The sequence below is a fragment of the Leopardus geoffroyi genome, chromosome B1 (assembly GCF_018350155.1).
Source record: "Leopardus geoffroyi isolate Oge1 chromosome B1, O.geoffroyi_Oge1_pat1.0, whole genome shotgun sequence".
NCBI lineage: Eukaryota > Metazoa > Chordata > Mammalia > Carnivora > Felidae > Leopardus > Leopardus geoffroyi.
In genome coordinates, this window is record NC_059327.1 from 171,690,951 (window position 1) to 171,713,688 (window position 22,738).

The 22,738-nt window shown below is 39.8% G+C and overlaps 1 protein-coding gene across 6 annotated transcripts in view; it reads left to right on the forward strand.

The window, feature by feature from the left end:
* Positions 1–22,738, forward strand: part of RBM47 (RNA binding motif protein 47) — a 163,886-nt gene that overhangs the window by 85,708 nt on the left and 55,440 nt on the right. Inside the window, exon 1 of one of the 6 annotated variants that reach the window (XM_045474957.1) lies at positions 3,465–3,578. The exons of 3 other annotated variants lie outside the window; for them this stretch is intronic. In XM_045474957.1, coding sequence (XP_045330913.1) covers positions 3,499–3,578 — 80 coding nt within the window. In that variant the 5' untranslated portion in view covers positions 3,465–3,498. Of the gene's footprint in view, positions 1–3,464; positions 3,579–22,738 lie in introns of those variants that run through there. 2 more of the 6 variants (XM_045474956.1, XM_045474960.1) reach the window with 2 other exon arrangements.

The following is a 22,738-nucleotide window of genomic DNA, read 5'->3' on the forward strand; positions in this document are numbered from 1 at the left end:
CGAGTTTGCCAATAGATTTCCAAGTGAACAGGACAGATTGTCTTTGGGATAAGAAACAAAGGTGGCCGGAGGAGGGTGGAGAGGACAAGGAAAAGGCGTAGAGTAGAAAAACAGGGTCAAGCAGGTTCTGAGCAGAGCACAGAGTGGCAGAAAACACCCGCAGGTGGCTCTTGACTGGGGCAACAGGCACGTCCCTGGAGTGAGCAGACTGCAGTGTGCTTGTGTCACATGAGGACAGTTCAGGCAAAGGGCAAGGATGGAGACCTCTGATTTTCACTTCTGTCCTTATCAGTTGCCTGCCCACGGGCAGTGTCTCCGAGTCTGTCTCTTCCCGTGCGATTACATTAAATGAGGTAACATATCAAGTACTGGCTAATTGCAGACATTTAGTAAATGATGCTTGTTTCATGGCACAATTTGATGGTTAGCTTATTTGCTACCTTGTCTTTATGACCCACTTTTCTTATCCTTATTTGAATATATATATATATATATATATATATGTATGTGTATATACACATATATATATATACATATATATGTGTATATACACATATATATACATATATATATATATATATATGTATATATATATATATATATATATAAAAGTGCAAAGCAGCTACATCAAAACCCCAAACTCGGGGCGCCTGGGTGGTGCAGTCGGTTGAGCGTCCGACTTCAGCCAGGTCACGATCTCGCGGTCCGTGAGTTTGAGCCCTGCGTCGGGCTCTGGGCTGATGGCTCAGAGCCTGGAGCCTGTTTCCGATTCTGTGTCTCCCTCTCTCTCTGCCCCTCCCCCGTTCATGCTCTGTCTCTCTCTGCCCCAAAAATAAATAAACGTTGAAAAAAAAAATTAAAAAAAAAAAAAAACAAAACCCCAGACTCAGGCCTTTGCTTATACCTGAAGTTTACTCCATCAGGGCACTGCTTTAGATTCAGATACTATGTGCTCACATTTTTTTCATCAAAATTCCAGTATGTTCCTTAGTCCTAAGCCCTGGACTCCATGCATGGGTGCAGAAGTGGGTACTCTGGTGGTCTAGAAAGCAGTTGATGTACACACACAGAGTGGGGTGCTGGGTGACATGGGATACGTGACCCAAGAGGGGCACTGATAAAGAAAGCCTCCTAGGAACTGGATAATTTTCCCCCAAACATACAGGTTTGTCATTTGGTGGAGATTTGCTCCTGTTTGGTTTGCCTAAAGAAAGGCACACAATGGGGCACCTGAGTGGTTCAGGTCATGATCTTGTTCAAGTTCAAGCCCTGCATCAGGCTCTGTGCTGACAGCTCAGAGCCTGGAGCCTGCTTCGGATTCTGTGTCTCCCTCTCTCTCTGCCCCTCCCCACCCCCTTGTGCGCTCTCTCTCTCTCTCTCTTCCTCTCTCTCTCTCTCTCAAAAAGTAAATAAACATTAAAAAAAAAAAAAGGCACACAGGGATAGCGGTCGTCAAAAGTGAGTTACAGGGGTTGAGTGAGATAGATCCTAAAAACAGAATAAGAGGAAGACCAGCCAAGACAGAAGAAGGAAGGAGATGAGGAGATGAGCGATCCCAGGGGAGAATATGCCACAATTGGCAGGTAGAATTGACTAGAACAGGTGGGGACATTGGGGCACTGAGGCACATTTTAGGCCCGGGCGTTGGCCCACGCTGGAGTGGCAGCTGAGGCAACCCTGGCCTGTCAGGAAAGCCGAGCTGCAGGACGCCGTCTGCAATTGCCCTGAGACCAGCTGAATCTCTGCGTCTCGGGCTCCCGCCAGTAGAATCTGGATGATAGACTAACATCCGACTTCCCTCCCTCCCCAGAGTGTTCGATATGACACATGAAATAATGGAAGAAATGGGATGAGGAGGATAATTACTCTCTGCCACATTTCCATCATCTCTCTCTCAGGGAGGCCAGGCAGAAAGGGAAGGAGGGAAGGAAGGGAAAAAGAAAAATGAGAAAGGAGAGAAGGAAAGGGAAAGTGAGGTTGTGTTCAAGGGCGGGTGGATTCATGAAGAGGAGAAATGTAAAATCAGAAGGACTCAGGCCGCTGGCTGGGAGGCCCCTCACGGTGCCCCTCGGGAGGCAGACACCCACCCTGCGATACAAAAGACAAAAGAGAAGTGAAGTCACTTGCCTTTAGTCACGGCGCTAACCTGAGGGATCTATAATAGGAGGAAATGGAAAATAAAATGGGACCTATAACTGTAACGTAAGGGGACAAAACAATTTGCAACAACCCTTAAGATTTGGAAATCTTAAGTTTTGAAAATGTGCCATTTTCTAGGCTCTGAGATTGGGAGAGCGCTCAGTTCTTTGGGATATCTTTCCTGGTTCTAGACATTTTATTTTATAGATGAGACATTTTTATTTTATAGGCTCAGAGAGGTTAAATGATTTGCTCAAGGTCACACAGCTAGTGTGTGGAAAAGCCATGATCTCAGTCCTATGTTTGGTTTTCTTTCTACTCCACTAGACATCCTAAAGATATGAAATGCAGAATTTTGAGTATCCCTGGAGACTGGGGTAGGGGGTGGGGACAAGAGAATGGGTTTTCTTATTTGCCTAACCTGGCTGTGTGTGTGATTTCAGAGCGAAAGTCGATTCTTTATCTTCTCCTCTAGACGGCCTTGGGTTCCTTTTAGCGAGTAGGCTTGACACTTGCTAAATAATTCTACTTTCTTGTTTCTCAGATGTCCCACTCAGAGCTCCAAGAGCAGGTAGATGTGTGTTGCCCACATGGGCCCCAGACTCCAGCCATCTCCGTACGTGGTTTCTGTAAAACCAGGCAGCTGATCCCTGAGCACCTTCTCTTTATCGTGTTAACCCTGGTGGTACCAAGAGGCACCTGACATTCTGGGTATGCTAATAATTCAGTGCCAGCAAGTTTCTGTTATCCTCCAGTTGTAATTGTTAACTTGAATGGAATGCAAAACTTCTGGTTCAGAGCAGAGGTTGGCTTTTAACTGTGAGTTACTTGAGGGATATGGAAAACGGGGAGTACATTTTGTTGATTGTGCAAGAAGGGTTAGAGAGGCTTTTTTGAGTTGTATTTTCTCTAATAAATAGAAAGAGGTGGTAAATGTACAGTTGCTACTGTGTCTACAGACTCACTGGTGAACTCTACCCTTTATTAGCTCTTGCCTTGGACGCTTTTTCAGGTTAGCAAGCCAAGACTTGCTCGGAGATGAGAACAATGAGCGCAGTATCGTAATGCCGTTTTAACACACACACGTACACGCGCACACAACTTGTAATGCTTCTAGTGTCAAGGTGTATTTCAGCAAGCCCTTCCTGCTGGCCTACCCCCACCCCTCACAGGTTTGAAATTTTTTTTTCCCCCTTAAGGGGAAGTGTAGAAATAGAGCCTGCCTATTCATTTGCATTATTGTACATCACACGATATCTTTGCAACCATTATATTGTGTTCTCTCAATGGTGTTTGCTCTGAGGGTGGGACACAAGGCTGTTTAGTGTCTCGTAAAACATTTACCAAAAGCACTGAGCCATGGTTTTGAAGGGCATTCCGTTGCCAGAGTGTGGGAGGAGAGAGCAAGCAGAGGAAAGAGAGCTCCAGGTGTTTGGCAGGTACTTGTTTCATACTTTGTTATTTATAAATATCTAAATTTTCAGAGTACATACAATTTGGTTTGCCTTCGGCTGAACGGGCGGGAACGGGGAGAGGAGGAAGGGGCAAAAATAATTGCTTTGCAAACTGTATCTCGGAGTCCCCGGATAATTGTAATCTTCACTTTCGGTCAAATGGTGTTTTCGGTTTTCCTAGAGGGACTTCAATGTCATGGTGAGTGAGGTAAAATCTTCCTGTGCTTGAGGTTTTCCAGGGATCTGAATGAGATGTTAGTGAGCATTTGCTTTAGTAAAGAATTTGGAACCAGGTGTGGTGTTTCTAGGAGGCGACGTGTAACCTTGTGATTTGCACTTCGGTGTGCCCCGTGACTCATGCCATTAAAAGCTTTTGCTAAATGGTGGCTCTGGTTTCATGAAAATACTTTGAAGCTTTCTTTCCTCCTCACCTTTTCTGTTAAGTTTGGACAAGATAGCAAATTAAAGGTCAGCTTGAAAGACTGCTTCTTATCCTCAAATCTGTGTTTTTAGAACATTCTAGGAATGACTATATGCAGTTCATACATTAATTTTGGAGAACTAATGACTGAATACTTCTTGGAAACACTAAGTATTTATATTCTAGCTTTTTTTTAGTAAAAAAATATGAGTATATATGATAAAACTAGAGCCTTAACCAAATATTTACATTTGATCAATTTTTTTTTTTTTTGGTAAAAAAAATACGAGTATATATGATAAAACTAGAGCCTTAGCCAAATGTTTACATTTGATCAAATTTAATAACAATTGCAGATACCTGGGGACATGTTAATAGTGGCTAAAACCCAAACAATAAATAGGAAATATGTAGGAAAAGAATAGCTTCAAAAGATTTCTGTAATGATCGTTCTCAGGGAAAGGAATCGCAGTGTAATGTATTCACTATAATAACCACGGGATCTTTGGCCTGTTTGCCCTTCTAGTGGGAGACAAAAGTATGAAGACAGTACTGAAGTTAAGAGGCCATTGATTTTGGAAAAACATGATTTGCCTCGTGACACTGATAGTAAGGAGCCAAGAGTGTTTCTCCTGACAGGTTCCCAGTCCATTGCAAAATGGCTGGAAGAAACGATTGTTTCAAAATTAGAGGAAACCTCCTTCATGGGGAAGACTTCACTGTGGCTTTGTGTATTTAGGCAAATAGGACTGAAAGTAACAGCCGTGGAGGTCAAAAGACATCGCATTCACCCGAAGGATAGCAGATTTGGGTATTTGTATACGTGTGTCAGAAAATCAGGTTTAACAGCCAGCAGTTTCACTACCCTGACAACTGAAAGTTTATGTGACTTTTGACAAGCGGATTAACTTTTTCTTACCACTCTGAAGATTTCGAAAGAGAGGGAAGAATGCTTGCTCTCTACTGGTCTGTCCCTTGGTTGCACTTAGATGATGAATAGTCTGTGAAACTTTTAACCATGTATGATTCCACATAAATCCAAACTAGAGCTTAACCAGTGGAGGAGCTCATGTGTTAATTCTCCTGTAGCTGAACTAGAGGGATGAAGTTTTATGTGTGAAATCTTAACAGATGAACAGAAAGACTCTGGGAAGAAGTCTAAAAATACACCCTTTCCAGATGCTTGTCATTCCTTGTTTCCCTTTATGTCATTGGGAAAATCCTTATTCAGTGTAGCTCCTTTGTTTAGCTTTTTCAGATGTTGAGTCCCAAAGATCTACACGGAATTGTAAGAAGCTATGATCACCAAAGGCTATGTTTGTACTCTTCCTTACATGATAGTTTGTCGATGGGCCAACTCATACGTCAGATTAAGTCCTGAGTACATTGACTCCTAGCTCTGTCATTTTAAACTTTGCTGCTATGTGATATGATAATAATGTTTCTATATCAGGTTTGCTTTAAAAGGCAGATAATTGGATAGTCTCTCCACAAAGGTTGTTGCCATCTGTTCCTTTTTTCCTTAGAATGCAAGTTCTTGATTTGTATATGTCATGAAGGTGAACGCTTCAGGGACAATAATAGGCCCCCAATTAGGTGGCAGTTTGCAACGTTCAGTACTGCCCGAGAAGTTGGGGCTGCTTTGGCTTGCTTGGACAGAGTTGTCACACAGAAGCGTGGGTGGGTGACAGCTACCTTTGCAGATAATTTTGGGTAACTATACCAGGAAAGTCACATTCATAGGAGCTAGGGCTCAGAACTATGCAGGCAAGATAGAGGAATCATCATAAAGATTTGGGCTATTTGGGGCTGGTTTTGTGTTGGTAGCATGAAATGAAAACTGAATACATATAGTTAGCTGAACAATGAGTAAAAATTCTTCATTTGTCAAGTAACTCAGTGTCTTAAAGCAGAATACAGTCCTCATCGCCACCAAAATTAATGTCATTAAGTTCATCAGGGCCTCACTGAATGCCTGTTGACTCTTGATTTAGGCATCTTTTGATAATTCAGAACTCTGTTGGCTAATGATCACTCATGCATTCATTCTCATTCAGCAAATACTAAGGTCTCACTCTGGGCTTGGTTTTCATTTCTCATTGCTTTAATGGCACTTCTTTGAAGTGACCTCCTGAATTAGGTCCTATGCTTTCCCCTTTATGATAGTCATCACATTTGTTTTATACTGTTTTTTTTAAATTATTTTTTAAAATTTATTTTGAGAGAGAGAAAGACAGAGTGTAAGTGGGGGAGGGGCAGAGAGAGAGAGGGAGACACAGAATCCAAAGCAGGCTCCAGGCTCCAAGCTATCAGCACAGAGCCCTACTCAGGGCTTGAACCCACGAACTGTGAGATCATGACCTGAGCTGCAGTCGGATGCTTCATTGACTGAGCCACCCAGGTGCCCCACACTTATTTTATACTTGACTCCTCTGCTAAAATCTGGATCCCCTTAGGTCATGGATAATGAGTGTCTTCTTTGCTACAATTATCTCCAGTGCTTAGTACATACTAGGCATTCAAAAGATAGGCACCAACCCTACAAATAAATGCATGGAAGAAAGCAAATGAGAAGGACCGGGATCCTCAGAGACAGGCAGGTGTCAGAAAGCAGTAGCCGCAGATAACAGAGAAGGGGCAAAAGCTACTGTCCTCAGTATAGAAGCAATAGCTCCTGAAGTTACAGCCCAGTCTCAGCCCAGCTTGACGATATAAGTTTCTAAGGATAACCTTGGTTCACCAAGAGGAATGTACTCAATATTGTCTGTTTAAAATGATAGTGAAGACTGTAAATCATTTCATAAAGATTTTCATCAAAGAAAGTAATGGTTTCCTTACTTAAGTAACCTTTGCTTACTTAAGTGGATACATTCAATTATTTGGAAAATTTCATATATGAGTAATTCTTTATTTCTACAATTATGAGGTACCAATGAACACATTTATCATGTACATATATATGTAAATGTAAAAAGAGCCTGGAAGAATGCACAAGAGAGAAACTTCCATGTAATAAGACTAAGTCCAATAAATGCTTTGAAAAAAATATTATTTTAAGGGCACCTTGGCTGGCTCAGTTGATGGAGTGTGCAAACTCTTGATCTTGGGATTGTGGGTGTGAGCCCCATGTTGGCTGTAGAAATTACTTAAAAAATAAAATCTTTTAAAAATATTATTTTAAACATTATTTTTAATTAAAATAATTTAATAATAATATTTAATAATTAAAATAATTTAATTATAATATTTAATAATTACAATAATTTAAAATATTTAAAATATTATTTTAAACATTATTGAGGTGTAACAAAGGCAATAAAGTGCACAACTCTGAAGTGTACAGCTTGATGAATTTTTACATACGTACACACCTGTGTAACAACCACTCAGATCAAGGTACAGAACATTTTCAGTGTCCCAGAAGGCTCCTCTGTGCTTCTCCTCTCTGTCACCCCGTGGCTCAAGATGACCATTATTTTGATTTGTCTTACCATGGAAGCAGTATTTGTAGAATAAGTAGCTTTGGCTGTTCTTGAACATAAAAATGAAACCATACGTGCTTTTTTTGTATCTGGCATCTTTCATTCAATATTGTGTCTGTGGCATTTGTCCACATTGTGTCATGTAGCTGGAATTTATGCCTTCATTGGTGCCTAGTGTTCCTTTGTAAGAATAGACCACCATTTAATATGTTTGGGGGATTGAAAAACATGGCTATATGGGCTGAAAATCCCTGTGTGTGCCAGTGCTTTAAAGTTAAGTGATCTCAGAAAGGGTGTGGTTGGAAGTGTTATCACCCGGAGGGGTGGAGAGAGAAAAGTCTGTTTCTGGGAGTATATTTACTAAGTGCTCTGTGTAGGGTGTTTACTTAACTGACTCCATCCCCCTGGGAGGCGACTGCCACTTTTTTACAGATGAGGAAACTGAGCTTGAGAAAAGTTTCATGACTTTACAGTTGATCCGACCTAAACACGCAAGCTGTTGATTACACCAGGGGCAATCTGGTCCTGGCAAAGACCATGCCAGAGGCCACTTCGTTATCGAAGACTTCACTTTCTTTTTTTTTTTTTTAACGTTTATTTTTTATTTTTGAGACAGAGAGAGAGTGAGAGCATGAGCAGGGGAGGGGCAGAGAGAGAGGGAGGCACAGAATCTGAAACAGGCTCCAGGCTCTGAGCTGTCAGCACAGGGCCCGACGCGGGGCTCGAACCCACGGACCGCGAGATCATGACCTGAGTCGAAGTCGGACGCCCAGCCGACTGAGCCACCCAGGCGCCCCGAAGGCTTCACTTTCATGCAGCAGTGCAGGAAAGCTGGCCGTTGACCTGACTTCGCTTAGGCCATTTTCTCTCTTTCCCCTCGAAGTTGGTTTCATTATGAAAACGGGCTCCCTTATGTAGTTTTCATTCACTGAACCTTTGCTTATGAATGATTATTTTTGCTTATGAATAGTTTTTATTTTCAGATGCACATGGTATTCTAACATCTATATATAGCAAGTTTTGAGAGTTCTTTTTTAAGATCGGGTTTTAATATTTATGGGTAAAGAAATATTCAATAAGAAAGGTAGGTGTAAGTTTCAAGTCAGACTTGCTGTGAAATTTCCTGGGAGACAAAGGTCGTGTCTTTCACAATGGGGTTAGAAGAGCTTCAAATTCTAACTCACACAGAGCTCTGGGTGCTGATCCCATGGGTGTCAAAGTCCGACTCAACTGAATATCTTAGAGATGAATTAAGTTTCTAAATTTCCTTCTCACTACTACCTACCTCAACTTCCCAGCCTACAAATATGTGCATTCACAAATATTCCATTCTAACTTCAAAAGTTACTGGAGACTTGCTCAGAATGTCCTTCCCTTAGAATAACAAAAGGAGGCATATGACCTTTAAATTTCTTTATGGTGGTGGATGAAAGGGGTTATGTTTTTTAATTTGCATTAATATTCTGGGCTCTTTGGTGCATTCAGGTCATTTCAGCAAGGCACTCTTGCCCAATGCAAGACAAGGAAGCATCTGGATAGTGTCTCAGTCGAAATTCTAAGTCACTTTTAGAAACAGCAGTCAGTACATGCAAAGATTTTTTGCTCTATTATTTGCACAGGTAATGACAGCCCCTTTCTTATGGGATGCTTGAGAACAGTCATCAAAGATTTGATTCTTTTTAAATTTATGAACAAGCACAGGAAGAATATCTTAGATTTGTATACTTCCTTTTTTTTTCTTTTTAAACATTTGTGTTTTTAAAATATTTATTATTTATTTGGGTGGGGGGAGGAGCAGAGAGGGAGAAAGAGAATCCCTCGCAGGTTCCACACTGTCTGTGCAGAGCCCAACATAGGACTCCATCTCATGAACCGTGAGATCATGAGCTGAGCTGAAATCAAGAATCGGATGCTTAACCACCTGAGCCACTCAGGTGCCCCCATTTGTATACTTCTTAAAATACTTTCTGAATTTTGTTTACCTTTTATAGAAAATTTTTGTGTTGTAAAATATGCCCGTTTTGTACGAGAGAAAGCTGAAATAGAGAAGCCAAGATCATACACCTGGTTAGTGAAGGAGCTGACATCCAGATTTTCTACCTCCACTGTTCCCAGTTCTTCCCACTGGCCCACACTGCCAACCACACAGTGTTTGGTGAGCTGTGGCAGCCATTAAAGACAGCACTTCTTCAACAACACTCTTTGGTCTACGATGGCTTCTCAAGTCATACTATTTGGGTACTTACTATGCGTCAGTCATTGTACCAGGTGCTTACAATCCTACAAAGGCTCTACTGGCTAGGGATCATTAACACCTTTTACAAATGGGGAAACTGAGGCACTGAGCGCTCAAGGGCCTTGAACAAAGCCACATCATTTAGTAAATGCCGGAGTTTACCTTTACCCTCAGATTAGTTTTAGTATAGGAGCACTAAAAAAATTGTTGAATCTTAACTTACCTCAATACACCCTCCTGACAAATGGGCATTTTCTTTAGAACTAAACAAAAACATGTCCTGGGTTAGACTCAGTTTAAAAATAATTATTTTTTAACTCTTGGAGCTATAGGAAAACCAGATTAGATTGCCATGGGGTCAAGATGTGTGTAGAGGGTCCTACCCATCAGTGAGATTGTGGGAACCTCAGAGATGGGGGTGCTGGAGAAAGGGCAACTATCTGGAACAGAGATGAGTCCAGGTGAGGTAGCCTTTCCCCCTGAGTTTTGCACTGCCATTGTCCTTGCTTATTTATATATTCATTCAACAAGTATTTACTGAGGACCATTGTCCAGGGTGGTTGTAAAGCTTAGAGATGATGTATGTAAGGTGCTTAGTTCAGGCTGATACTCTGTAAAGGCTTCGTAACTGATAACTTAATCATCTGTGGAAGAGAAAGAATGAGAATACCCTAGGCTTCTAGGTAGCCATTTTGGTTACAGCCAAAACAACCCAGAACATTGCAATGGTTGGAGAAAGATTTTGTCTGGATGTCTGTATAAATTAATGGATTTTGACCTTGGCTACATACTAGAATTACCTGGAGGAGCTTTAAAAACTACCAAGGCCCAGGACCCTACAAAAATTCTAGTTGTTGTGATGGCGGGTTTGTTGTTGTTGTTGTTGTTGTTTCTTTGTTTTTAATTTGTTTTAGTTCCACAAGCAGGGTTGGTATATAATAGTTTAGACTGAATGATGGTTTGGAAGCCATCCTTCCTGCTGGTAGCCCTGCTTTGCACTGTACATAAACAGATTTATGGGTGAGCCACTGCTTAGCCCACACAGGCACTGATCTGGGTCAGCCCTGGTCAAAAATTCTCTTAACGGATTTTCCATGGCTTCCTGTAAAAGTTGCCTCCCGGTAGGTTTTGTTCTTTATTCTTAATCTACATTCTTTTTCTAAGAGGGAAGTAGGAGAAGGCAGATAAAATAAAAGGAAAGAGAAAAATGAGGATGATCAATTGTTTCTGAATTCTTTGAGCAATCCTAGTTAACACTGCTCAGGACAGCAGACACAGATATAGGATAGACAGGCCTTTTATTGGGGGCTCCACTTCATGGCATTCGGTTGTAATCATTGCAAAAAGGCTCTCTCCATGAATGAGAGAATTTTTTGTAAGATTCTACTACACAGAGAGAGAGATCTGACCACTTTTCAGAAGTTAAACGTAAGAAACTTCTAGGAGGAGCCCTCTTTCATTGGAACGTCCTTTGTTGATTTTCTGTTTGAATTCTAGCACTTCTCTTCAAAGATACGTTAGATTCACACCATTCTTCCATTATACCAAAAATGATGAAATGCCCTTTCAATAAGGGTGAAGAGGCTTAGAGTAAAATTTTACTGAAGGAATTAAGGAGGGAAAATGGTGGCTTTCTCTGGCACCTGGAGAGTATGTTTGCTGAACTGGAAAAAGGAATGGAAAGAGGGGGTGGGTCAGGTGTGATTACTCTGTGACCTTCTTGGTTACCCCACCCCCATAATAATATACACTGAGGAAGAGCAGTGCAGTGAGACCCTTTCTAATTAGGACTCTTTTGGTTGTAAGTGTCAGAATTCCAATCCCAAGTAGCTTAAGGAATCAATCAACAAATAAATCTATCAAATTTAATTCTATACATGAAGTTACATGTATACATATATATTTACGTAACTGGGAATTCCAAAGAGTGACACATGGCTGGATCAAAGGAGTCAAAACAGGTCATCAGGATTGTTTTTCTCTTTCTATCTCCCAGCCTGTTGTCCTCTGCGTTGGTTTTATTTTGGCAACTTCAGGCTTACGTTGTTCTTACAACTTTCATTCCTAAGGAAAACCCCACAGCTTTCTCATCCCCAGATGGACTGTGATTTACCTGCATGGACCTATCTCTGATTTATGGGAGGTGGAGGGGTCTTTACCAGGGAACCCGGGAAGGTGGATGGGCAGGAGAAAGTAGGGATCTGCTATATCCTTAGTGCAGGTGCTGCGTTGATCTCTGGTTTAGGAATCCCCACATCATAGGCCACAGACTCCAAAGTTGAGTTACACCCACCACGTGCCTTGTACTACCGTAGATTTACTGACTCTCAAGGTTGTTTATCTGCACAGCTAAGCCTCTTGATAACCGGTGGAGGTTTTATCATTTCAGCAAGATTTTGCTCTGAGAACATTGAGTACTTGACTTGTCTCTACTGAGAAACTTTATCATATCTTTTTTATCACCAAGGGGAAGCCCATTTCCTAATATCTATTTCTCAAAATTAGAATAGAGGTACAGGTCTGATCAGGAAGGAACCATTATTATCAATATTAACTCCCTGCTTTGTTTCAAGAGCAAGTAAACCTCCTGAGCAATTATTGTGAGGGAATAAAAAGAACACGTTGTTCTGCCCTGTGTTACAATTATTAAAGTCTTGTTTTATCTGCCCTAGTCATTTCTAAGCTTGTCTCAAGTAAGTTTATGTCTCTGTTGCCTGGTGCCACATAATGGGGAGGGGGGTGATCAGTAAATGCATATGTATTGGCTGAAGAAAGAGTTAAGAATTTTTGGGGGGGCCATTTTACTTGACATTCTAATTTGGCAAAGTTAGAATTATAGGTTAAAATACACAATATTAAACCCAGGACATCTGCATTTATATCTTTCTAGTTAGTATATTTATGGGCAGGAAGAAATAAAGTGATGCCCAGTTTTCTTTAGTTGAATTAGCTCTTAATAATAACTCTGACCAGAGCAGTGAACAGTCCTTTCCAGGTTCTTACCTCCCTTGCCCAAACTTATTTTTTTCTTCTTCTGAATTCCTAGGGCCCTTGGTGGGGCAAGAACTTCACACTCTCTGAGCATTTGCTACGTGCCAAGGGTTCTGTGGACACATTGTCTTAGCAAAGTCTCACAGCCACGCCATGAAGCCTTCTTCCTTCTTTTCCACTGTTAAGAGAATCAATCCCTCCCTCCTTTATGATACTATCTATCATGGCATTTATCACACTGCATTGTAATAATTATTTGTGTATATTTCTATGTCTCCTACTAAACCATGAATTTTTTTACCTAAGAGTCTGTGTCTTACTCAGGTGTGTATTCTCAGTACCCAACACGTAGTGGAAACTCTAGAAATGTTTTTTAACGGTTTGGATACTGTGTGATATGCATTTTACAAACTTGACATCTGAGGCTTGCCCAGGGTTACTAAGTGGAAAGGAATAAGGTTAGTTTTTGGGCTCTTGCCTACCAGATTCTAAAGCTTGTTTTCTTTCTGCTAAACCATTCTGAGATGTTGGAAAGCAAAGTTGACTGGAATGAAGGCGATTCAGGAGGAAGATACAAGGGGAAGGAAAATCATCATTTGCTGGGCTGGGAAGGGAGGTTACTTACACATTGCTCAGTTTAGCAGCGCTCTGGCCCACAGACTCCCATCTCCAGCAAAGCATGTATGCACATGCGTGTGTACACACAGACACCATCGGGGACTTTCGTCACAGGGGGAGTGCCGATTGAGTGGGGACCAGACAGCATTTTCTTGGAAAGTGATTCACTGTGAATGAGAAGCTGGAGTACTAAGCCATCCACCAGGACATAAAATATTGCCCTGACCTTCTCTGTAATGTTTCTCTGTGGTGAGATTTTACCTATACAGTTCTAGTCTGAAATGAAATTAGGGGTAACATGTGACATGAACATCACAGCTACCACAGCTGCATACCCAGCTTTTGCCACTTGGGCATGATGGTCGGAATGGGAGAAATCTGGGGTAAGCCTTTGAAATCTATCCTTATGAAGTGGGCACGGTGAGTGTCAGCCTTTGCTGACTTCCACTCTGACATACTGGATACACACACACACACACACACACACACACACACACACACACACACTATAGAGATAGAGATAGAGATAGAGATAGAGATAGAGATAATATACTATACACACACTATAGAGATAGAGATAGATATAATAGCTTTATTTGGGATATAATTCACATAGTACAATTCACCTATTTAAAGTATACACACCACTGAGTTTTTAGTATGTTCACAGAGTTGTATAACCATCATTATAATCAGTTACAGAACATTTTCATCACCTCCCTAAAAAAATCCTCTGTACCCATTACCAGTCACTTCCATTTCTTTCCCACCTGCCACCCCCCATTGCCAGCCCTATACAACCACTAATCTACTTTCTGTCTTTATAGATTTGCCCATTATGAACATTTCATATAAATGGAATCAATACAAAATGTGGTCTTTTGTGACTGACTTCTTTCACCTACTTAATGTTTTCATTCATCCATGTTATAGAAAGTATTAATACTTCATTCCTTTTCAGTGCTGAATATTGTTCTGTAGTATGAATATACCACATGAATATATGTAGTATATTCATACTACAGAACAGTATTCAGCACTAAAGTAGTGCTGAGTACATTTTTAATAGTATTTAAAAATGTTTATGTATTTATGTATTTATTGAGATTGAGAGAGAGAGAGAGAGAGAGAGAGAGAGAGAGAGAGAGAGAGAGAATCCCAGGCAGGCTCCACATTGTCAGCATGGAGCCAGACACGGGACTCAAGCTCCTGAACCATGAGATCATGACCTGAGTTGAAACCAAGAGTTGGATGCTTAATTGACTAAACCACCCAGGTGCCCTGAATATGCCACATTTTATTTATCTATTCATTTATTCATCAGTTGATGATATCTGTGTTGTCTCTACTTTTGGGCTATTATAATACTGCTACGATTATTTATGTGCAAATTTTTGTGTGGTCCTAAGCATTCATTTCTCTCAGGCATATAGTTAGGAGTAGAATTGCTGGGTCGTATGGTAAGTCTGTGTTCAACCTGAGGAACTGCCAGACGGTTTTCTAAAGTGGCTGCACCATTTTACTTTCCCACCAGCAGTATATGAGGGTTCCAATTTTTTCATATGCATGTCAACCCTTGTTACCTTTTTTTTTTTAATTATAGCCTTCCTAGTGGGTGTGAAGTGGTATAGCCTTGTGGTTTTAATTTGCATTTCCCTGATGGCTAATTATGTTGAATGTTTTTCATGTGATTTTTTTTTTTTTTTTTTTTTTGGCCATTTGTATACCTTCTTTGAAGAAATGTTTAGTTCAGATCCTTTGCCTGTTTTTTAACTGGGTTGTTTGTCTTTTTATTGAGTTGTAGGAGTTTTGTCAACACCATTTTTCCAACAGCATTTGCTTACTTCACTCTCTTTGTGTCACATTTTGGTAATTCTCACAATATTTCAAACTGTCTTATTATATTTGTTATGGTGATCTGTTATTGGTGATCATTGGTATTACTATTATAATTGTTTGGGGGCATTATGAAGCACACCCATATAAGATGGCAAACTTTATCAATAAATTTTGTGTACATTCTGACCGCTTCACTGACTGGCCATTCCCCCATCTCTCTCCCTCTCCTTGGGCCTCCCTTTTTCCTGAGACACTATATTGAAATTAGGCCAATAAATAATACTACAATGGCCTCTGGGTGTTCTTGAGAAAGGAAGAGGCAATCGATCTGTCAAATTTCATTGTTGTCTTATTTCAAGAAATTGCCAGAGCCACCCCAGCCTTCAGCAACCACCACCCTGATCAGTCAGTGGGCATCAGCATTGAGGCAAGACCCTTGTCCTGCAAAAAGATTTGGCTCGATGATAACTCAGATCACGGTTAGCATGTTTTAGCAATAAAGTATTTCTTAATTAAGGTACATAAATTGTTTTTTTTAATTTTTTTTATTTTTATTAAAAAAAATTTTTTTTTAATGTTTATTTCTGAGGCAGAGAGAGACAGAGCATGAGTGGGGGAGGGTCAGAGAGAGAGGGAAACACAGAATCAGAAGCAGGCTCCAGGCTCTGAACTGGCAGCACAGAGACTGACGCGGGGCTTGAACTCACAAACCGCGAAATCATGACCTGAGCCGAAGTCGGTCGCTCAACCGACTGAGCCACCCAGGCGCCCCATACATTGTTTTTTTAGACATAATGCTATTGCACACTTAATAGACTACAGTACAGTGTAAACATAATTTTTATATGCACTAGGAACACAAAAGTACATTTGACTTGCTTTATTGTGACATTTGCTTTGTTGTGGTGGTCATGAACTGAGCCCACGGTATCTCCGAGGTGTGCCTGTAGTGATGTCCCCTCTTTTATTTCTGAGTTTGCTAAGTTGAGTCTTTTTTTTAATTTTCTTGGCCATTCTAACTACAGGTTTGTCAATGTTGCCAATCTTTTCAAAGAACCAACTTTTGGTTTCATTCATTTTCTTTATTGTTTTCTGTTCTCCATTTCTTTTACTTCCATTTGACTCTTTACTCTTATTGAACTCCATTCTTCCCTTAAGCTGTTTCAGGTTTCATTAGCTCTTTTTTAAACTGGGAGGTTAGGTTGTTTACTGCATTCTTTCTTTCTTTCTTTTTTTTTTTTAAGTTTGTTTATTTTGAGAGAGAGAGAGGAGCGTGCATGGGGGTGGGGCAGAGAGAGAGAGGGAGGGAGAGAAAGAATCCCAAGTAGGCTCCCCACTGATAGCACAGAGCCTGACTCGGGGCTCAGTTCTATGAACAGTGAGATCATGACCTGAACCAAAATCAAGAGTCTTGACGCTTAACCATCTGAACCATCCAGGCACTCCTGTTTACTTCATTCTAGCTATTGTCTTCATTCTTCATCCCACTAGACAGTTAGTTTGTAAGTGTGAGTGACCAATGCTGAAGCTGAGCCAGTGTGCTCAGACTTCCCCTCTGGGGACAGAGTGACAGGCAGCTGAATCCATGAGGCAAGTACACAGCACGATTGATGAAGCACTGACCTTTCCGCTGGTGGGGTCTGTTTGGCATCGTAGTTCTGGGGTCAAAACACGAGCTCTGGAGTCTAGCTGCCTGGTTGTGAATTCTGTCTCTCCCAGTTAGTGGCCGTGAGATTTGGGGCAACTTATTTCAGTTCTGTAAGCTTCAGGTTCCACATGCATAAAATAAGCATAACGATAGTTATTACTGCTTAGTGTTGTTGAGAGGATGAGATGAGCTACATGTGAAGAAGTACTTAGCTCAGAGTTGGTACATGGCCGATGCTCAGTAAAGGTTGGCTGGTCTCACTTTGTTATTGTTGTCTTTGGGTCAGATGGGCCTATGCTGGGCCAGCGCCATGTAAAGTAGCTACAGAGCTTGGAGTCATGTTTCCATTAGTTTGTACGTCTTTGCCAGTCATCCATGACCTCACCCGCATGTGCTCCTGGGATGAGCCTCACTTGCGTTTGCTACCAGGTGCTGAGTGAGACACATTTCCTACTGAGGTGTGGCAGCCCTAGATGTGACTTCCAAACAAGAGACCTTTCTTTCTCAGAAAGATGGCATACCTTACTTATTTGATCATCCATCCATATCATAGTGATGATATAAAAACGAAGGCAGGAAATGTATTTTTCTGAATAAATTTGAAACAAGCTCAGGATGGGAGTACCATAAATTATGAAAATGGTATCACTAAAAAGTTATAATTTAAGTTTAATAGTACCTCAAGTTCTCCTCTGGAGGTGGGGATAGAAATGCCTTTCTCTGAACTCCACAGAAGAGCTAATATTAAGTCCTGTTACCTGAGGCTCCATGGGGATAGCATGTTCAAGTTTACAGCTCCAAGGCACATAGTGTGGCTGCTGTTTATGTGACTAACAAACATTTCTCAGGGGTAAAAAAAAAAAAAATACATACGTTGTTATTCTAATTCTTCAGTCAAAGAGTGGCCACTGGTTTTACAAGAAGAAAGGTATGGAGCAATCCTCATTATGAAACTTTCAGTTAGCATCCTTGAAAATGAAAATATAGCTAACCTCTAGTTATTTGTGAATGGTATTAGCAAAGATTATCCTAAAACCTTTAAGAAAAGTAAAACATTTTAATACAAATGTTTTATTAAGTATAGTAGATAATAGTTTTGGGTCATTACCATTTAAATATGAATATTAATATTTAATATTTAAAATAATAGGCAAGCAATATTTCAATAATATATATTTCCCTGAAAATGCAGAACATTTTCATTCATGCTGTCTATATTTCCCCTCACAGCATCTCTGACATTATTGTGGAGAAATAATTTCCACTTCACCTAGAAGAAGAAGAAATAAAATATTCTAAAGGAATTTTTCCAAAGATCTAATTAGTAGAATCAGTACAACCAGTACTCAGTTACCTAATTATTCTCCCTCCCTCTCTCTCCCTTTCCCTGTCTCTCTCTCTTTTCCTATTAAACTTTTTTTTTTTTATCAAGAGCACCACTAAGTAGTAAAAAAGATGTAGACATTAAATAATTTTTAGAGTGCCAGTCATCAAGGCAAGGTGCACACTCTGAGGCACGTGTAAAGGTGTGTGTGTGTGTGTGTGTGTGTGTGTGTGTGTGTGTGTGAGTGTATTTATTATATATCAAATTTAGACACTGGAATTTTGATAGGAAGGAAATAGATGATATAGAGGTGAAATCACTCACATCATCAGATGGTAGAGACCACAGGCACATCTCAGTTCTTGAGACACTGATTTATTCTGTTTTCTTTTTTGTATTATTCAGTTCCATCTGCCAGTCCTTTATAAAAGTCCCACTATGGTGTAAAAGAACTAACAGATGAGTCTTGACCATCCTAAGGTTGCTCATGGTATATTTCCCTTTTGGGGGGAAAACACAGAATAATTTTTGGTGGCTCTTGAAATCTTAGGACCCTTCTGTTCCAGTGAGTGCTTAAAGAAATACTGGCATTTCTGGGATCCAAAATGGACCCAAATCCCTATTTGTTGTTTAGATTTCCATCTATTTAATTGAACAAAGTTCAGTTTGAATAAAGTTAAACGTATTTTTATGTTTATTGGCCATAGAATTTTTTTTTCCTGTGAGCTACTGGTTCATAAATTTGCTAATATTTATTGGGTTATATTGGGATTTGTAAGGGCTCCTGCATATTAAGGAAATCAATGCTTCATTATATATATTGTAATCCACCCCATTTGTAGTCTGTCTTTGATTTCATTTTAATAAATATTTCTAAATTCCATTTAATATTCAGTTATTGGTAGAAGGAAAAGTAATGACTGGGACCAACTTTTAGTTCAGTTTGAAATTTAGATAAATTATCAGTTTCCTCCTGAGCTATTATGTTTAGTTGTTTAATTCGCCAACCTAATTTCAATTATTAACTGATTTTTCTGCTGGTACATATGTATGTGCATATAAGGAGTCTGGTATGGAGATTTCTTACATCATAATTTTTCCTTGTTCATTTATGAAAGAGAACTGGAGTACCATTAATGGTATTCTATTTTTTTAATCATTATTATTGTTTTATAATTTTACTTCCAATAAATGCATTGACAACCATTCGTAAGATATTTAATAAGATGTTACTGTTAATCGTGTGTTTATATGTTTGAGGGATTTGTCTACTTTCTCTTCACAAGAGTAGTTTTTCACAGTAATGTGTTTTCTCAATTAAAAAGTTTGTCCATTCGAGTAACTATCAGGAGTCATGGCTGACACTATCATTTATATTAAGACTTAAAGTCAAAGTGATTCTCATGTAGTTCTTATCATGGTTTCACTTAGAATTGAGGATCATTTCAGTGTTGGTGTTTCTTTAAAAAAATTTTTTTTAAATATTTATTTATTTTTGAGAGAGGGAGACAGTGTGTGAGCAGGGGAGGGACAGAGAGAAAGAGGGAGACACAGAATCTGAAGCAGGCTCCAGGCTCTGAGCTGTCAGCACAGAGCCTGATGCGGGGCTTGAACCCACGAACTGTGAGATGGTGACCTGAGCCGAAGTCGGATGCTTAACCAACTGAGCCACCCAGGCACCCCTCAGTGTTGGCATTTCTAAAAATATGCTGTGTTAAGCCACTCCATGGCCATTTCTTTGGTTTCCCTGTCTGTAAAACAGAGCTGGAGAAACGAGGTGTTTGTCAAAGCACTGAGGTGTCAGGGACTCATGTGAAATAAATATGGTAGGAGGACGGATGCAGCAGCCACATGCATATTCTTGCTACTCAGAGACGACAACCATTCATATGACTTTTATTCTTCCTGTCTCCATAGTTGTTCACCAAACAGCTAAAGAGATTGAGCTGTGAATTCTTTGTTTAAATGCCTTAGATATACTTTATAAGGAACTACCATCTTATTGTGCAAGTAGATGATATAAACAAACAACCTGACTACTGGTGTATCTCATTTTTCATAAGAGATGGTCTTAAGTTTTGTGTATAAGTGCTCATTTTCAAAAGTAGAATTATGGTTTATGTACACTAGAAGCATTTGCTATTTAGGCAATATTATGCTAAAACAGGAATTTCTTTGCATTTTGCAAGTCTGATTGCAAATGACAAACACAATTGCACAATGTATACTAAAAAAAGGGATGCTGAAACAATGTGGTAGTAAACTCGTTTGGAGAAAAGTAGATACTTGGATAAGAAGCCTTTCTAGACGATTCTAGAGAAGAGTTAGGAAAGAAAACAACGGTATGTTACAGAAAGTAAAATGGTAGTCTTGGGAATTTTGCATGTGGGTGTGTTTATGTTGAGGTTGAGCAGAACAAAGGGAAATTATGCAATGGGTTGTAGTCAGAAGTTAACCAAAGATTTGCAGTTCATGATCAAAAGCTTGGAGTGTTATGGATGACCAAGGATCACATCAAATTCCCTTCATTAGGGGTAACATGATCCCAACCACTTAAGGTAGACCGTTTTTACTCCCGCTCTCAGGATGGTTAGCAGGGAACATGATTATCAGGGAGGGAAGCCAAGGGGTGGAGGTGGGAGGTCATGCATGGTTAGTGCTGAGTGAAAGCAGTGAGAAAGGAAAGGAAAAAAATGGGCAGAACTTAATGATGGGCTGAAAAGGGGAGAATGGGCTAGAAGCAAAGAGATTTATTTGATAAAATCATTTAAATTTTCCTGATGATCAAAGTTATATGTGTTAAAGATATATAACATAAATCTATGTGTGTATAATGTTAACATACAGAAGTATCTCAAAATGAAATTTAAAATAACCTCTATTCAGTACTCTTACTACCCAGAGACAAACCATCACCAGTGTTTTGTTACATGTGTCTAACTTTTATTTCCATAGTATCAGTCGAGATCATGCTGTATGTATGATTTTCCATACCGTCTATTTTCATAATTTCCACACTATATATTTTTGTAATCTCACATGTCATAAAACTTTATTTGTGACAGTAAACTTCTTTATAAATATATTTTTAGTGATGTACAAGTAATATAATTTTTAGTTACAACTACAATATAATATAATTTTTATTTAATCATTTCTTCAAGGTCAAGTATTTCGGTAGTTTCTAAATATAAAGAATTCTGAGATAAACATCTTTGTGTGTAAACTTCATTTTTACTTCTTTAGGATAAATTCCTAATGACAGATTGCTACGTGAAGAGAATGTACATTTTCAAGGCTTTTAATATAGATTATAAACTATTTTTTTAACTTTGTTTTAATGTTTTTATTTATTCTTGAGAGAGAGAGAGAGACAGAGAGCATGAGCGAGGGAGGGGCAGAGTGAGAGAGGGACACAGAATCTGAAGCAGGCTTCAGGCTCTGAGCTGTCAACACAGAGTCCAACATGGGGCTCGAACTCATAAGCCATGAGATCATGACCTGAGCTGAAGTCAGACACCCAACTGACTGAGCCACCCAGGTAACCCTTTAAAGAAAAGTTTTGATCAATTTATACTTGTCTTACTGAAGAATGACATTTTAGCTCTTACTCACTAAAAAGATCTGCTGATTTCATTAGCTAAAAGTGATATGGTTTACATATTTTTTTCTTTAATTTAAATTTATTTGCTTACCAATGAGCTTGAACATTTTGTTGGGTTTTAGAGTCATTTGTAATTCCTAGAAGTGAGACATGAAAATATATATATCTTGCATATATGACCTACAAGTTAATTGGCATACTTCACATTAGCTAAACAGGGTATCTGAATTGATATATGATGTTATTTATTTGTTTATTTATTTTGAGAGAGGGAGAGAAAGCACATGTATGAGCAGGGGAGAGGGGCAGAGGAAGAGAGAGAGAGAGAGAGAGAGAGAGAGAGAGAGAGAGAGAGAATCTTACACAGGCTCTGTGCTCATCACAGAGCCTGATGTGGAGCTCAATCCTGTGACCCTGGAATCATGACCTGAGCCAAAATCAAGAGTTGGACACTCCACTGACTGAGACATCCAGACACCCCAGTAGGATGGGTTTTTTGTTTTGTTTTGTTTTGTTTTATAAACAGAAGAATGGAAAGCAAGGGCTAAGTGATGTAATTGTGAGGAGGGGACGTAGAAGGGCAAGATCATAGGTTGCATTCAGTGCTGTTGGACAGAGAGAAGGGAGGTCAATCATGTAAAATCTACAAAAGCAGATAGTAGTCATGAGTGGAACTAAGTAACAACAGGATCATGAAACCCAAGATGGAAAGAGTATGGAATTGTCAAAGAGCTTCAACTTCAGCTCAAGTGGAGTTGAAGGCGAGACAGTGGGCACAGGGGAAAGAGGTCTTGGAACTGGAGAATGAGGGTGTCTCCACTCTTTAGTCCCCCGACTCCACCATCCAAGAGGCCTTGGGAGCTTCCAAGAGTTTTCTAGGCACATGCTTGTTTATGCAATTCTTTGTTTCTCTGAAGTTTGGCAGAGTTTCTAGAGTATGGACCTTTTGTATACTCCCTCTCACCACCCACCCTAACCAGTG